The 17,730-nt window shown below is 38.4% G+C and overlaps 1 protein-coding gene across 6 annotated transcripts in view; it reads right to left on the reverse strand.

Annotated features, from left to right (window-relative positions):
• The window catches only part of GLIS3 (GLIS family zinc finger 3), a 163,992-nt gene that overhangs the window by 107,172 nt on the left and 39,090 nt on the right, over nt 1–17,730 (reverse strand). For all 6 annotated transcript variants that reach the window (XM_069001657.1, XM_069001656.1, XM_069001655.1 and 3 more), the window contains exon 3: nt 15,263–16,379. In XM_069001657.1, coding sequence (XP_068857758.1) covers nt 15,263–16,379 — 1,117 coding nt within the window. The remainder of the gene's footprint in view (nt 1–15,262; nt 16,380–17,730) is intronic.

A 17,730-nucleotide genomic window follows, 5' to 3' on the forward strand; every position in this document is an offset into this window, starting at 1 on the left:
CAACTCCCACTACCAGTTGGAAATTTCAATGCAAGTTTAGCCAGATGAGACTCTTGTTTAAAGCCATAGCAGAGTCAGCTTTAGCTATTCTTACAGAGTAAGAAGTACTTCTGATTGATTTCTGTTTAAATATTTCTGAATCACCCAAATTTCTCAAAAGAAATCTTATCTATGAAAGGATTAGTCTTGCAACTTAGCTATTTGTAGTGGTCCAAACTTGTGTTACTTTGCAATATACCTCTAACAATCTAATTCATATTCTGCCATGCATATGTCAGATGGTGTAATTCCTCATAAGAGATGAGAAAGAAACTTGTGATCCTCCCTAAGCTGTGGGTGTTCTGATACATCTCCACTTAAATCAAAGGGCATCCACACTAAGGCTATAATATTTTTATTACCACAAACCATGAAGATCATACACTTGTCAAGTAGCCAAGACTGAGATACTTAATTTGGTGTTCTAACAGGCAGCAAAGGGCACCAGCATGTTTTACACGAGAGATATTCTATGAAGAGCTATTCGTAACAAACAAAATTTGGGCTGTCAGAAAAATGCAGTTCTCAAAAACCAAAATGTCTATTTACATACACTACATGAAGCAAAACTAATCAAAACTTATTTTAAACAGCTTCTTTACATGATAACACAATTTGCAACTACCTCTGGACTCAGGGAAAGCCAGTGAGGAAAAACTTCACATTTCCTGGGATGGATCCCCTGGGACATAGGTGTATGCTACATGTCCCATACACCTGCATGCTTATCAGGATGCATCTCATTAACCTTCCTAAAATAATGAAACAATGGCATGATAAAATCCACCTGACCTCCTGAATACAGCCAGTAAGTTGTTCCAGGTGATAAGGACATTTTTCCAAAGAGGTCAGCTTCAAGGACAGGTATTTCTCTGTGAAGTGCTCAATGCCCCACAGAAAATACAGTAAAAACACCCTGGTGTATCTTTGATGTAAGGAAAGTGGTCAAGCTCTTTGCTGCTTCCCTACCCTTCCCTCTAATTTCTCACATCAGTCACAAAGCTCTTATACAGGATCAAACACTTGATTTATTGTAAGATTCATTCTTTGCACCCTAAGGACCAAAGTATAAATTTGATTGATTCCAGGTCACAACTAACTAGGAAAAAGTACTTCCAATTTTCAACAATTGCTTTTTTTCTATCAGTTATAATATGCTTCAAAATTTTTCTCACCAAAATATGCAGCTAATCATATACATGGATCAAAAAATGATGCATACCTTCTTTGCACCCGTGTTTGCTGACAAGACCAGCTCTTAGGAATCTCTGACCCAGGAAACCACAATAAGGAATTTTGCAATGAAAACTTTCTTCTGGTCAGGGAGGACTGGATTAGAAAACACCTAGGTAAAGCTGACATCCACAAGTCCAGGGGCCCTAATGGAATGCATCCATGAACTCTGAGAGAGCTGGCAGACACCATTGTGGGGCTGCTCATGATCTCTCTGAAAGGTCGCAGAAATCAGGAGCGGTGCCCGAGGACTGGAAGAAAGCAAATGTCATTCCAGTCTCCAAAGCAAAGGTAAATCATGCATGACCAACCTGATTGCCTCTACAATGAAAGAAGTGTATGGATGGATGAGGGAAGAACAATGGATATTGTCTACCTTGACTTTAGCAAAGATTTCAACACTGTCTCTCACAACATCCTCATAGACAAACTCAGGAACTGTGGACTGGGTGAGTGGACAGTGAGGTGGATTGAGAACTGGCTGAACAGCAGATCCCTGAGAGTCATAGTGACTGTCACAGGGTCTACTTGGAGGCCTGTCTCTAGTGGTGGCCCCCAGAGTTCAATACTGGTCCAGTATTGTTTAACTTAGTCATCAATGACTGTTAAGGAGAGGCAGATACCTCCTCAGTGAGTTCACTGACGACACAAAGCTGGGATGAGTGGCTGATAGCCCAGAGGGCTGTGCAGACCTTCAGAAGGACCTTGACAGGTTGCAAAGATGAGCAGAGAAGAACCTTCTGAAATCCAACAAAGGCAAATTCAGGGTCCTGCATGTGGGGAAGAATAACCCTGGGCACCGCAACAGGCTGGGGGCTGATCTGCTGGGGAGCAGCTCTGTGTAGAAGGTGTCCTGGTGGACAACAAGCTGTCCGTGAGCCAGCAGTGTGTCCTTGTGGCCAAGAAGGCCAATGGTGTCCTGGAGGGCATTAGGAAGAGCATTGCCAGGAGGTTGAGGGAGGTGATCCTACCCCTCTACTCAGCCCTGGGGAGGCCACATCTGCAGTGCTGTGCTCAGTTCTGGGCTCTGCAGTACAGGGGAGACATGGAGCTCCTGGAGCAGGTCCATAGGAGGGGAATGAAGATAATTAAGGGACTGGACCACCTCTTAAAAGGCAAGACTGGGATAGCTGAGTCTGTTTAGCCTTGAGAAGAGATGAATGACAGGAGATCTCTCATTAATGTGTTTATGTATTTGAAGGGACAGTGTCAAGAGGATGGAGCCAGGCTCTTCTGAGTGGTACTGAGCAATAGGACAAGAGGCAATGGGTAGAAACTGATGTACAGGAAGTTCCACCTGAACATGAGGAAGAACTTGGTGTCTGTGCAGTGACTGAGCACTGGAACAGATTGCCTGGAGAGGCTGTGGAGTTTCCCTCATGGGGGATATTCAAGAATGTCTGGGCACACTCCTGTGCCATGTGCTCTGGGATGACCCTGCTTGAGCAGGGAGGATGGACCAGATGACCCACTGAGGTTCCTTTCAACTTGACCCATTCTCTGATTCTGTGAACTACAAGTGTTTTAAAGGCCAGGCTTACTGAAACCTACACAGAATGTTTTAAAATTCTGACAGTTTCTTCTCCTACACAGACAATAGGCACACTTGAAAGCCAACAAGGTACTAACACTTCACAAGTTACTACTTAGTAACTATTGTGTACTATATGTATATAACCAGTCTACTCCAAATGGGAACTAAAATGCATGTCTGAACTCAGCAGCTGTAACAGACTAAGTTCTCAGAACCTATTGTTTACCATGGCTTTGCACAAGGCCAGTAACATGCAGAGCTCTGGTAATACAATCATTTGAAACTGAATGCCCATACCTGTAGATTAGCCCATCTTCTCAGACTACAAAACCTTGCACATAATTCTATCAGCAAATGAAGAAAACTATAATACTTTTCCTAACTTAAGAAATTGTTGTTCAGATTTTCACATCAACAAGCTTGAATGACCAAAAGCTGCTAGCAGACCTGATATGACCAGAACCAGAAGACAGAACCTCGGAACAGAGCATTTTATCTTACCCTTCAGGCAGATATAGATGAAGATAATAAAAGAAGATAAATTATTAATAAATAAATGTGCCTGTTCCTTAACAGGGACAGACATGTTCCATTTAGTATTTTATCTTTCCCAAAATAGATGTGTCTTTTCTATCCAGGTTGAATATTTCCCTGTGCAACTCTAAGTAACACATTTAAGTTATTTTCTTCTTCTGCATCTATTTTTGAAGTGGTGGCTGAGGAAGAGGGTGTGACAGCAACGACACAATGTTTTATGAGATCATGACCTTGGGAAAAATTAAATTACTGTGAATTTATAGAATGGATAATTATTTTTCTGGGACTCAAGTCAAAACACTTTTCTTTGTAAAGATTTTAATCAACTTTAGAAGAAAAGGCTACCTCTTAGTATAATAGGTCCCCATTTCATTTAGAGAAATTGCATTTTGCCTACATGTTTAACTTCAGAAGTAAAGTTACTTCACCTGCACAGTTCAGTTTCTGGGAAGTCTACTGGCCAGGTAAGCCAAAATACTCTATAACTTAATGCAAAGAACCTCCAGTACCACTCAAAAATTGAAGAGTTCAAGCTATTTAATTCAGCCCCCTCTTTTCACACAAAAGGATTTTTAAAAGTAGGGTTTGGGTTTGTTTGGTTTTTGTCAGGGTTTTTTTTAAAAAAGCCTTTCAATAAAAATGAAAACTGATGGAATACACAACATCATAAGGTGTATCTACCAAACTCACAGCAATAAGTTGGATTCTGAAACATCAACAGAATATATCTTGCATCTTCCCTAGAGTCATTCTAGAGGTAGAACAACAGAACTGTGTTTTGATTTCCTTCACAACTTCAGAGATGACGCTGTTTGTACGGCTCATATACCACAATACCACATACCCATGATTAGTGTTGAGGCCTGCTTCTGCTACACAGAATTGCACAAAGACTGAAGAATCTTTGCAACTAGAATAAAAGTGACTGGATCCTGTATATAAAGGCTAAAAATGGAGAAAAAAGGGTAAATTATAAGTATGCATAAGACAAAAATGCCTCAAATTTGTGTTTTGTTTTCATCACACATGATGTTAAGCCTGGTAGCCTAATTTCCTCCTCTTCCCTGTGACATGTCAGTTAAACTACTCAACCCTTTCCTTCCATCGCATCCTATGGAGAAACAAGTAGCCAGCTGCAAGAAATACCCCATGCAAGCACCAGGTTATCTAAGAGGACATGCCACAGCATATGTTTTCAGTCTCTGCCACCAGCAGAGTCTTCTGCAGAAATGTTCAACCTCCCTACACCCTACATGCTCTCTGTATATACACCTGAGACATGACTCCCCCATTGCCTCTGAATGGAATATGCAGCTGCCTCACCGTGCTGCAACCTTGTTCTGCCTTCTCTGAGCCACTAAAGGCCTCATGCTTCTCAGTTATATTACACACACTACTGAAGAAAAAAAACACTGTCTCAAGGTTAAGGCCTGAGAGATGGATAACCTACTAGTCATTTACTGGGACTAGAAATAGAGCATCATTTTGTCTTACTCTCTTTCCTTTATAAAGATTGTGGTTTTACTGAAACAAGTTCTCATAGCTACTTATTACCAAAGCAGTTCATTTCCATCTTTTGTTCCTTTTTAGACACTCCTAATATCCTTGACATAAAATTGTATCAGAACTTCACAGCCATGTAAGTCTTCAAGGGCTGGATGAACACCTCCATATAAGCAAGGTAGAATTCTCCTTATTCAGGTCACTTTGTCTTCTCAGTCTCCCTCAGGTTCAAAGAGTGGCCAGGTGTACCACTTCCTTGCTGACCAGATACCATTTTTGCCTGATGGTAACAGGGTCTGTCACACCAGCAAAATACAGCATGAAATAGCAAAATGTTAACGTTTTAATCTTAATTCAGCTGCAAAAGCTGTGCTGATTGATTCGGTGACCCATCTCTCCTTTCCTAATGGAAAAAAATAGAGTACCCAGCTTCTTCTACAATGACAAAAGTATAAGAACTGAAGTTAGTTAACAGAACCTGCTATGATGAGTTTATTTCTGCTGTCTTCTAAGCCTTACAAAGACTGTCTAAAAGCTTTTCACTGTAGATAGCTGAATGATGGGAGATGAGTGTCCAAAGAGGCCATTACCATTTTTCAAGATCTGTGATGATTCAGACTCAGTATTCAAGACTAGTGTTGCATTCAGTGGCCCTTCAGCTACTGTAACAATCAGAACTAGAACTAGCAAACCTCTTCCTTCAGAGAAAAGTTCAGCTCTCACAAATTTGCATGATAGACTTTTGAGAAACTTCTCAGCAGGTCAACAATCCTTCAGATGGCTTGCTTTTAATTTGGAACCAGACTCTCCACTGACTCACTGAAATGCCATGTTCCCCAATGCAGGCTTCACAAAGATTCATTTAACTAACTTTAACGTCTGAGTTTAAATGCAGAGATGGCACATATTTTCAGTCGCTGTGCTATCAATTATAATGATTTCTACAGTATTGTATACTGAGTATGAGTATTAACATAGTGATTTGCTCAATCTGTATGTCTCCTTGACAACATATGTGATACTGGACCTGCTTCACTGGTGCAGACATAAAATCAGTGCCACAACTTAGCAGCTCACATTGTTAATTTATATAATGGATTCAGACCACATTTATCCAGTCATTCAGAACTCAAGAGTCCTTGTGACACAGTCAAAGCTGAGCAACCTTGTTTCTCAACAGTGGCTCATTTTTGAAAATGCGGTCCCAAAAACTTCAGCAATCTCAACATAAATATTCTCTAATTCAGTTTATGCTTATCCCACTCCTTTGAACAAACAAAGCAGACCTCATGTTCATGCCATTTACCAACTTCTGTAACAGATTAGCATCAAATACCTAAAACAAAGTTGGACAAGTATGTCTGAATCACTTGGAAACTTTAAGATCACAGGACTGAAACTTTGTCATACCAATTATGTAAAGCTACTGGAAAGAAATCCATGCATTTTTGCAAGCAGGCAAAGCAGGCTTTTCATAGAACAAAAGGAGCCTTGTATTTTTCTGTTATGCGACAACTCCTAATTAAAATCAATGATTTTTTATTGTTGGCCCAGATAAGCTTGTTTGCATAGCTGCCACTTCTTAAAACAGAAATCTGAATGTTATTAGGAAAAGACATCCATTGACAGTACAGCAGACCTTGAAGAAAAGTGGCATTGCTTGATGTTAACACCTGATTAACCTTGGAGGCAGTTCTGCAAATGTTAAACAGTACAGAATATAGTAAAGAGCAAAAGAAATTTAATTTTGTTCTAACGTATTTATAGAATTGTACCAAGAGTACCCGTAAAGGCACACTGTGGTCTTTTCCTTGAGCTTGTGCCAGTTGATGACCAGTAGAAAGCATTCAAAGAGGGAGAAAAGAGGTAGCGGGAAATTATTTGTAACCACTCTCTGTATCAAGCATACTGTTTCATGGACAGCTGAGTAACATTACATTTCAACATTTCATGCAGAAACAACTCGTAAAAAAAACTTCTTACCACAGTGACATTTCTCTAAAATGATTCACTTGTGCTCTTGAACTTTGTAAGCTATGAGAGTTAATTCTCAAGAGCTGAGTACTAATGGAATAAAATTGCTAAATATTCAAAAAAACAATGGTGAGAAAATATCAAACCTAAATTGAAACAGTCTTTAATTGACAGGAAAAATAAGCATTCTGAGTGCATAAAATTGGTATCAGAAAACAATCACCAGGTGGCTATAGCAACGTTTAGCAAACCCTGATGCATTTAACAGACCAGTTAAATGTGCAGTTCTAGACACAGCAGTCACAGCATCCTCACTAGCTCCTCTTTCTGAATTTCCTTTTCTTAATTAGTCCAGCACTCCACACAGACACAGACTGAACCTTCTCAGCGACTAGCTCTAAAAAGACCACGCTGTTTCCATGCACCCTGTTCAGAAAGGTTGGTTCAGCAGTTATTCAAACCCTGTTAGCCCACGATGAACAGCAACCGTGTTTCTGTGACAGAGCACTCAACGCACTGCCTATATTTGGCAATATGCTTGTTTAAGGTGCCTATTTCAACCACTTATAGGGAGGGCCTACTACAATCATGTTCTGAACAATGCTTAATCCTTATCCAGTCCAAGTTCTTTGGAAACCTACCCTACAAGTATGTATCTGTAAAATCAAACAAGATTTTAGCATCTGCTAAATGCCACCCCAGCTAACTGGGACTATAATGACAATATAAACAGAATAGCTTCAGGGATCAGAGTGAATCAAGATGAATCTTGTCTTCTCAGTGTTTGGATTACTGTGCTTGAGGCTCAGGAGAGACCTTGCTGCTCTCTACAACTTGCAAAAGGAAGCTGTAATGAAATGGGGGTTGTTCTCTTCTCCCAGGTGCTGGGTAAACAGTTGGACTCTTGTGATCTGAAAGGCTTTTTCCAACCTAAATGGTTCTGTGATTCCAGACATGTCATAAATCAATGAAATCACTGAACTGTGCATGATTCTGCCTGGACGAATCTCACTCAAGCCTACAAGACTATTGCTTTGCAGCCTACCTTTTAAAACAGAACCAGTCCCTTCTCTTGAGTCCTTTAAGCATTAAGTCAGAAATAATATCTTATACTAAATCTGAATACTGAAAAAAATGCCAAAGAATACCTCAGGATGTACAAATGCTTCAGCATACATTTGCATTTGGCTTTCAACATATTTAAACATACGTAGTGCAAAACACTAAACATATTTAGTGCAAAAAATGTGGCATTTTTCCATTTCCTAACTACTCAGTACAAATAATCCAATGATTGTTCTAAGAGCTTAATGCTCAACACTCATTTTGAAAGCCTATGTTCACAGATATACCATAAGACTTAGATGTCTGTGAAGTTTTCCACAGAACACCAGAAGCATTAATTAAACCCCTAATCCTTAGGAAATCAGTGTCAATCACCTGAATAAAGCCGACAGCAAGTTTACTTTTGCTTAAAACTGTATTTCCTTTCTGAAGGAGTAACATTGCAACGGAATAGCAAAATCTATTAACTAGTTCCCTCTACTTCCCTCTTTCTTTAAAACAAAATCTTGTTTTATGGGAAAGGTCTGTTTCTGTTGTACCTGTATCATAACTTGTATTTTCTGTTTTCTCATCAGTTAGCCTTTTCTATCACTAAATGGAAATTTTCAAAGTGTACTGACTCTGCTCCTGATTGAGGTCCAGTCACCAACCAAACAGGGATACTGAAAATGTGTAGTAAAATCAGCAGAAAAGAGCTGAAGCTATCTAAAAAGATTTCATTACTTGGAGAGTAATCCAATCTTCGCACAAATAGTCTCCAAGCCATCAACAGTAAGATTAGCCCCATAACCCCCACCCTCCTCTCAGATTTGAATTCAAGTAATTTTCTAGTTTAAAACCTAAGTTTAATAAACAAACAAAAACCCAAAACACAAATACAAAACCAACTGACCAAATACCCAACACCAGAATACCCTCCAAATTTCTTGCAGGCAAAATTTTAGCAGATGTTTTAGGATTCCTTACTTCAAATAGATGAAATTTAAGAGTGCTTCATTTTTTAAGTTTACCTTTTATTTATAGTTTGGTATAGCAATGAAAAGTATCTAAAATATATTTTATTACATTTATGATGCTGGGAAATAAAAATAAAATATCATTTTTGTGCCTATCCACAAGCACAAAGAGGTAATAAGTTAGAAACATTTCCACACAAACATAAGTATCTGTGCAATTAGGAATGTTCACTTTTCTTTTGGGATAATTCACATTCATTACTGTGAAACTAAAAATATGCCTGTTTGCAAAATTTCGTTAAAGTTCTGTTTTAAATTTTCCAATTATCTAAGTCAAAAATAAGCTATTCAAATACTTAAAAACAAATTATTCATTAGAAGAAAAATAATAAAATTAGATGTTTCATAAGTGTTTTACTCTGTAACCTAAAATACGGGTCTCTGCCTATCATTTTTCACTATCATCAGTTCTACATCTGCATGTAGAAAAATGCTCTGCATTTTTTAAATGCATAAAGAGATGTTCCGGTATTGAGGGTCAGTACCCCAGGTACCACAGGCCCTCTTGTACTCGCTGTACTCAAGTGGAAGCTGTGCATCTTCAGCAGCCAAAGAAAAAGCACCTATCCGTACATTTTGAACTATGGACACTATATATTTCATGCGGAAAGGATAGTATTGAAAGAGCAGTAGTGTCATTGGTGAGAGGCAAAATTCATTAGTTTGGACTAGATGTGACCACATGAGCTTGAGCTGTTTGTGGAGGCACACCCAGAATTCATAATTTGTTTTTTCTTTAAACAGCTAAGACATCATAATCATGACTAGAAGATTACTAATATTGCACAAACTTGTGAGAGCTAGGAAGGCTCAGCTTTATAGCTGAAAACTAAAATGCAACTTTCTATATCCATACACCACAACATAGTCTAATTAATCATAGATCTCTGCTTTTTCCATGGTATTTCTGTTTCAGTTTGCTTACTCAGTTAGTGAAAAAATTGGCAACAGGCAACTGTAAATTTGGCTCTTTCTAATTTTCAGCAACTTGACTCAACAATTGAATTACCATTCTTGTGACATTGTTTAAGACAAAGTGCTCAAATGCTAAGTTTAGCACAGTGAAAAAGTCTTCTGCAAGCATAGAAGAAAAAAAAAATTCAAAATTTTTTATAGTTTCTATTTTATCAAGACTTTAGTGCAACATAGGATGTGATAAAAATCTTTTCCTATCCAGAAAGATGGCATGTACTGTAAATAAAATATTTGCACATGCCATATGTAAGACACCATATGAAGATACAATGCTAAAACCTGAAGATGGTAAAAACCTCCCAATCATTTTTACAGAATGCATTTCTGGTTTTAATCAAAATTTCAATGTGAACACCATTTTCCAAGGACATATTCTTCAAATAGCACACATACACACATCCATCTAAATACTCATGCTCACCCAAGGAAGCTTGCTTGTGTCTCAAAAAAAAGAAAAAAAGCAGTAGACAAGTGTTTTAAGTTTCATGGGTTTTTTTCACATACCTTCTGTTTTATATGCTTTGCAGACTGATGAGTTGTGGGATAATTTCAGGTATTTAGCAGATGTTAAATGAATGTTGCTTTGAATCTGACAGGAATACTAGCAATTTTATTGGTTTCTATCACATCAAACAGCTGCACTAAAAAAGTGTGGTCATGTAGTACTATCAATACTAATACAAAAGGCACTGGGCTGAAGCATAGCTCAGAATTTACAGAAAGAAACAAGACTGAATTCAGTTTCAAAAGGAGAAGCATTCCTAGTGCATCTGAATGAAACTGTTAAGTGTGAGCTTGGAATTCATCTCTAACAACATTATGTTGCTGCTTACACCAGAATAAATATGTTAAGCTTAATGCTTGCGTAGAAGGACAATAAGGCTAATTAAATACCTCTTGTTGCAGCTGAACTTAAAAAGTAAAAATGTTCATTATAAAAGAAGGGAACCTGAGTAAAAAATAAGCTCATAGAGACAAAGAGAACAGGTCAGCACCTGCCAATTGCTACTGTGAAGTTTCAAAAGCTACTGGGAATTCAGCCTTTTTCAAATCCAAATGAAATCTGTGGAAGCCTCAAATGCCATTGTGAAGTAACTGCTGGCAAGCATTACAGATTATATCTCAACCGTTGTTGTACTTACTACTTGCATTTCAATATGAATTTTCATTCACATTTTTTCCTATTTGACTTATTCCTACAAAGTACAAACTAATGCATAGATTAATAGATACAAGACATTTGAACATGCTGTACCATTTTATATAAAGTTTAGGAGCAGACAGTAAATATGCATTAGTAGGTCATGAATAGCTTAAACCACTAAACCAGGTCACTGAAAAGAAGAATGCTTCCCAGGTGATGTAAATTGGAATAGAACATGAAAGATGTTTAATGAACAGTAAGGGAGCCCAATGCATTTTAACAGCTGTTTAAAGAATTGTTATTCCAAACAAATCAACTTCTTGAATGCAGGTTCTCTTCAACTTCACAGATTTCTGTTCAATAAAGCAAGGCCAAACATAGTCACCTGCTTTGGTAAAAGAAAATGCAGGACTCCATAAAATTCATGCTTTTTTAAATTAAAGGGTTTTTTTGGTAGTTGTCTAGAACAAGAACCAGTCTTCTTAAAACAGACAGGAATCAAAAAAAAATTATTATTTTTCATTACATGGAGAAGGTAAATGAAATCAAACTGTTAAAACCTAATCTGCAGCTGCAGTAGCAAATTCAGTTAAAGATGGAAAAAAAAGAGCCCAATTCACAGAAAAACAACAGTGTGGAATAAATCTATCAGGATTGGTATGCAATTCTTTTCCACTTTGCCCTAGTTACCTCAGTACGGAAGGAACAAATGCATTCTGAGTTTTTGACCTTAAGAAGACTTGTCTTTAAGTTTGGATCTGATTATCCTGATGGTCAGATGTTTTTATGTGCTGATACTTGATTACTAATCACCCTTCAACACTTTTATCTCCCAGAATCAAAGAAGACAGCTCATCCAGAACAAGCAGGAACTAAAGAGTAGAGTATTGCTTGCAGCTTTAGCTTATTGCTCCAAATTTTTGTTACATAGATAAATAGATACTAATTCAGATGCAGCAAAACAAATACGGAGGTCACTTGACTCTGATTTTAACTATAAGAATGGTTCTGATTTTAGCCATAAGCATATCAAGTACTGCAGTCCTAGCTGTTCTGCAAGTCTCTTCTGAATGTTATTATTTCATCATCACAGAATAATAATAGAGAAGAATAGAATTATGTTACAAAGTTCTGCTTATGCAGTTGTGTATCTGATTTCACATTATCTCTACTGTTGTTACAACAATACAACTTAGAAGTAACCTTCACCTTAAAAATAACTGCAACCTTGTAAAGCTCGTTGATGTAAGGCTCACTGACATACCACAGCAATCCACTGGGACACACAGCACAGTATATAATAATACACGAATCAATACGTAGCAGTACAGAGATAAGCAACACTGACAAAAAAACATACTGACATGCTAAGTATATTGACTAGCACCCACTGCAATTCATGCTCAATGAGAAGATTGTCTCATGCAAACTGTTAGGAACCACGAACACATGCAGTGTTTACGCTATGATTAGTGTGTGACGGTACTAAGAGGACTGGTGTAACTGCCTGCCTTTGATAATGTAACTATCAAGACATCCTTAGCAGGATGTCTTGATAGATTACATCATGATAGCTCCTCCCAATGACTTACTACTTCTGCTACATTCTTCACAGTAAATCTGGTTCATTAATATATTAGATATGCATTTGGCATTTTTCCTTCCCTCTTCCTGCTTGGTGTACTGGACTGCCTCTTCCTAGTCTGCAAACTGCAGTGGACATAGAGATTATTACTTTATAACAGTTTTAGAGAAAGAGGCATGCTACACCTAGAACCAGAAAATAAATTATAAAAAGACCCTAGATGGACAAATAAAGATTATAAATGGATTGGTTTGATTTTCACTTAAAAGCACACATTCATAGATTGGTGAAGAGTTTCAGATTTCTTTTGCATAATTTTTTTTAATTAGGAAATCATTCTCCATTATCATCTTGCCCAAAATGTTCTCCCAAATGTTCTCTCCTCACTTAAAATCTCTGTTTAAAACCTTACACGGCATGGATATGATTGCAAATTTCACTGCTTGATGAAAAAGGTATGATGTTTGACTGAAGTAAATTTTCTAAATATATCCAGAGACCATGCTGCTGGACATTAGAAAGCCAAATACATTTTTCCACATTCACACCATTTGTGAAATGGTAAAGAAAGAAAGCAGCAAGTTATTTCACTCAAACCATGCTAAAGAATGTCATTTCTGTTTTCTCATCCCAAGAAAGCAGGGCTATGTTCCAGATTTACACTCACATTATGAGGCTTATCATTATCACCCTCAGTATTTCTACGTTTCATTACAATTCTTAACATGAAAGGAAGATAAGTATGTGCTGCTTCTGATATGCAAACTTCCTGGTGCTATCCAGCAATGCTTGCTTAAGCTCAGTAAAATTAATCACAATTCAATGTTTAAAAAGCGATCACTCTTTGAGAAGCTGATACAGACACCTCCTGTTTTTTGGTGACACAGCAGGATTTGGCATACACTTCAGTTTTGGTTTAGTAATCTCAAAAACTTTATCATATGAAATACCTGATCCACTTACACATTACTTATCATCAGTGAATGATGATTCCTTCAAAGCTAAGGACTCCTCAAGGAGGCTTTATAATCAGGAGGTCACTGTAAACACCCTTTCTGAACAAGGAGGGAAGGGAGTTTAGAGTGTTACCAACTCAATGTTTTCCCCAGTATTACAGGATCCTTCATCATAATTCTTCTCTTAGAAAGACCCTGGGTACTTGGATTTACTCTTTGTTTCAGTGTTTTTCCATTGTTCCTGACATCTTTCTTCATCCTGTCTGTGCTTACTCATCCGCTGATGTCTGCCTCCATATCTTTAATTATATGTGATAGTCCCTTGAAAAATCACTTTCTTGACTCATAATAATTCTCTTTTTTTGCCTCATTCTCTCTCTTCCAATAAAGGTGATGAGAAATCCTTAAGGAGGAATGAAAATTAATGGTAAACCCTGACCCAATATATCTGGAGAGCAGAAAAATAATATTTTGGAATTTAAAACAATATTCAGGGAACAGAGAGCCTGAGTTAAGGCTCTGGTGTGACAAAAGGGAAGGATAAAAAGCCTTTCTAGTGTCATGACACAATCTCTACCAGGTCCTTTCAATTCAGGAGAGAAATCTGGAAAGATATGCACTCTATCCTGAAGGACACTGGCCCTTTGAAGAAACAAAAGTGAAAGAAAGAAACCTTTTCTATTTACTGTACAAGCAAACATCTACATCATGCTAAAAAATTGTACAAGGCATACACTGATATAGACTCCAAGCACCAATTTATATTTCACAGCATGTAAATGTGTATTTTTTAATCAGTGTTTATTCCTAGAAATTATATGTTCATCATTTTGTTAGTTTATGCTGGGGACTCAAAACTCAAACCTGGTGAGGTTGCTTTCTTATGACACTAAATAAGCACTTAGTAAGGTTAAGCTTATTGTCATCCAAAATACAGACCATGTGTGAGGCAATTGAAAAATCTGAATTACAGAGATTATAGATGGTGCACTGGAGACTAAGCATAAACTGATTCTTAACAGCCAGACTATTAACCCATGTGACTACCTATGTGCTAGCCTGACCTGCAGTGATCCTAAGAAAAATAGAAAGAAAAACATAACTTTGGGGGTTGAATCCTCATTGCTAGAATCTGTGAACAGAAAAATTAGTATGGGATTTGTTCTTAATGTATTCATGGAAACAGGTATGTGGGTTTGTTTTTTGTTAGTAGTAGAAGAAACAACTGCCTTAAAAATGTCCAGCTCTTCTCAGTTTCTTGTGGTAACATTATGCAAGGTCTTGAAAATTCCTAAAGTCAAAAAGGTGTAACATGATGCAAGAATATTTCAGGATAAATGGTGACATTTATTCTGCAGCACTTTTCCTGCATGTATCCTTCATGCAAGTACTTAAGTACTTATTGTGCTTCAGTTTTGCTTCATGAAGGTTTACCATATCACTTGTTGCAGTCTACAGTAGAAGTTTATAAATGAAAAAAATAGAACATTTTGTCTAATCTTATCTGTTGGCATATATCAAAATAAAGAACACCTTTCCTTTCTATTTAGGTGGGAAGATGGAACAGTCTTTCATTCTCACAGAGTAGTTTAAAAAGCACACCATTAAATAGGAGAACCAAAGGCAGAATTACAACTTCACCACATTTTCTTAAGTAACAGAGATCTTTTAGTTGGTAAGAAAGACAGAACTCAGACTTACTGTGCATTTGTTCGGCTTCTCTCCTGAGTGGACTCTCATGTGAATCAGCAGTTTGTAACGGGCATTAAATGGCTTGAACCTTCGAGGGCATCCTGCCCAGAAACAGGTGAAGTCCTCTCCCTTCCTCTGGTCTATGTGGATCTTCTCTATGTGCCGCACAAGCTCCTCTTGATGGTCGTACAGCTTCCCGCAGTCAACCCAGCAGCAGCCATGCTTGCCATTGAAATCATCCAGGTCGTCACCTTCCTCCAGCAGGGTGCCTGGGGCAGACGGCAGCACCTGCAGCGGGTGGACGTGGCTGGGGAGGCTGTGCGGCTGCCGGTGCTGGTGAGCGTGGTACGGCGGGGGTGGCCCTTGTGGAGGAGCTGGTGGCAGCAGCAGGGGTGGAAGAGGCACGTCAGCAGTAGGGCCTGAGAAGTCATCCAGCTGTTCATTTTTCAGGATGTCCACTGCCTGGTTGTCCAAAGGCGGCATGCCCTGCTGGATCACCATGTTATTTGTGGCAGCCATCTGCAAGCTGGCTTGTTCCAGCTGTTGCATCCGCTGATATTCACCAGCCCCGTTCTCAGCATACCCTGGAAAGCTGACATTGCCATTCGCCATGTGGAGGCCTTTCTGGGCTGCTGGAACTGAGAAATTTTGGGGTATACAGCTTCCTCTCACTCCCAAAAAATGTCCATAGACCTCAGGCTGTGGGGAGATGTTTGCTGGCGATACTCTGGAGCTGTTGATGTAGGCCACCAGAGAAGTTGGGGATGTACGGATGATTGTATTGAACTCAATCCCAATGCCGTCAGACAGAGGAGACACAGAAAGTGCTCTCTTTTTGGACCGGGATGATTGAGACCAGACTGAGGACTGGCAAGGACTAGAGTAAGGGGAATGCTTATTTTCCATGCCATATAAGTAGGATGGTAATGAGTTACTGGACACAGGTGTTTCAGGCAAAAAATTTAGTAAGTCCCCCAACTCACTGCCATTTTGTAAACCATGGTCAGGAAGAACAGAAGAAAGTGTCCTGTACCTGTGTGACCACTCTTGTTGAACACACAAAGGGGAGTGACCTTCTGACAAGCTTAATGTTGTAGAGGCCAGAGACTCACAAGACAAGAGTGACCTGAAATAAAGGCACAGTAAAGTAAGCAGTTAGACAATTCAGTAGTTCTTTTACCTCCACACACACACTTGAAATTAAGGAAAGGCTACATGTGAGGAAAGGTCTCCCTAATATTAGGTAATCAAGTTTAGCACACTCTGTTCATGTACCAGTAGTTACACAAAGGCAATACACATGTAAAAAGGTCACTTAGGAAACCAACTTCAAAACTTCAAGACTTTGAAGAAGTGTTGCTGTAAAGATTCTTCATACACCACTGCAGAAAGTAATGCACTTCTTTTCATCAATTGTGGTATAAATATGTTTGGACTTCTGAAGCCAAGGCATTATGTTCCTGCCTTATATGAAACTCACATTGATTTGAGTCATCCATTGTTTTTGCTTGAAAAGAACAGGAAGAAAACTGATTTATAGAGAATAAATATTCAACCTGAATGACTTTGTCACTTGTAATGCATACAAATATTACAAATACTTCCCTAAAGGAGTTTTATATATTAAGTTTATAAATATAGATAATATCTAACTTTACAAAACAAACAAAATAAATGAGTAATGTAGGAGAACTGGTTGAAGGGGTTTTTAGCTTTGATTTGAAGATGTATCTGCCTCCAAGTCAGCAGTAAAAATTCTTCACAGAAGCGTAATCTTGCTGTTATCATTCATTTTTCACAGAGATATTATGAAACTTCTTTATGCTGCAAAGATTCTTTGGGTAGCTTAAAAACCCCCAACATATAGGCCCTTAAAAGTATTGTTTTCCACAGGAAGGTATTGAAAGGACATCAGGGGCCCTGATTCATGGGTACAAATGCTGGCTAAAGATCAAGTGGATTTATTTCTTTGTTTCCAGTTCACACCCAGGCAGACTTGGATTTCCTGCCAGCTAGTGGTGCTATCAGTACATAAATTTCTATGTTTAAGGCATTCTAACAATAGGAAGAATCAGGTATGCAGCTAGATAAACCCGACCAGCTCATAGAAGCCTCTACATCTTATGTTTTGAGCATTAATTCTTGAGTTTATTATTTTCACAAAGTTTTGAAGCAGCACAGAATTTCAATGACTGATCAAGGACACAGGAGGGGAAGCTTGGCACAAGCTGAGAGAGAGAGGAAGTAGTTTGCAGGTGCTGTATCTGTAAGATAGCTCACAAGCAGGGAAAATGTAGCTTAAAAGAACAGCAAGCCTTGCTCTGGTGACTAGTGGGAGAGACAGTTAAATGCTCCTTTGCACAAGATACTTGCTTTGTAACGCATGGTTGATCTGCTGTATCAGGATAAGAAACATCCCGTTCTGATTCAATGCCAGTGCGGGGTACTGTCATGGACCTTATGTTACTCCATTAGGG

Source organism: Aphelocoma coerulescens (assembly GCF_041296385.1).
Source record: "Aphelocoma coerulescens isolate FSJ_1873_10779 chromosome Z unlocalized genomic scaffold, UR_Acoe_1.0 ChrZ, whole genome shotgun sequence".
NCBI classification, from domain to species: domain Eukaryota; kingdom Metazoa; phylum Chordata; class Aves; order Passeriformes; family Corvidae; genus Aphelocoma; species Aphelocoma coerulescens.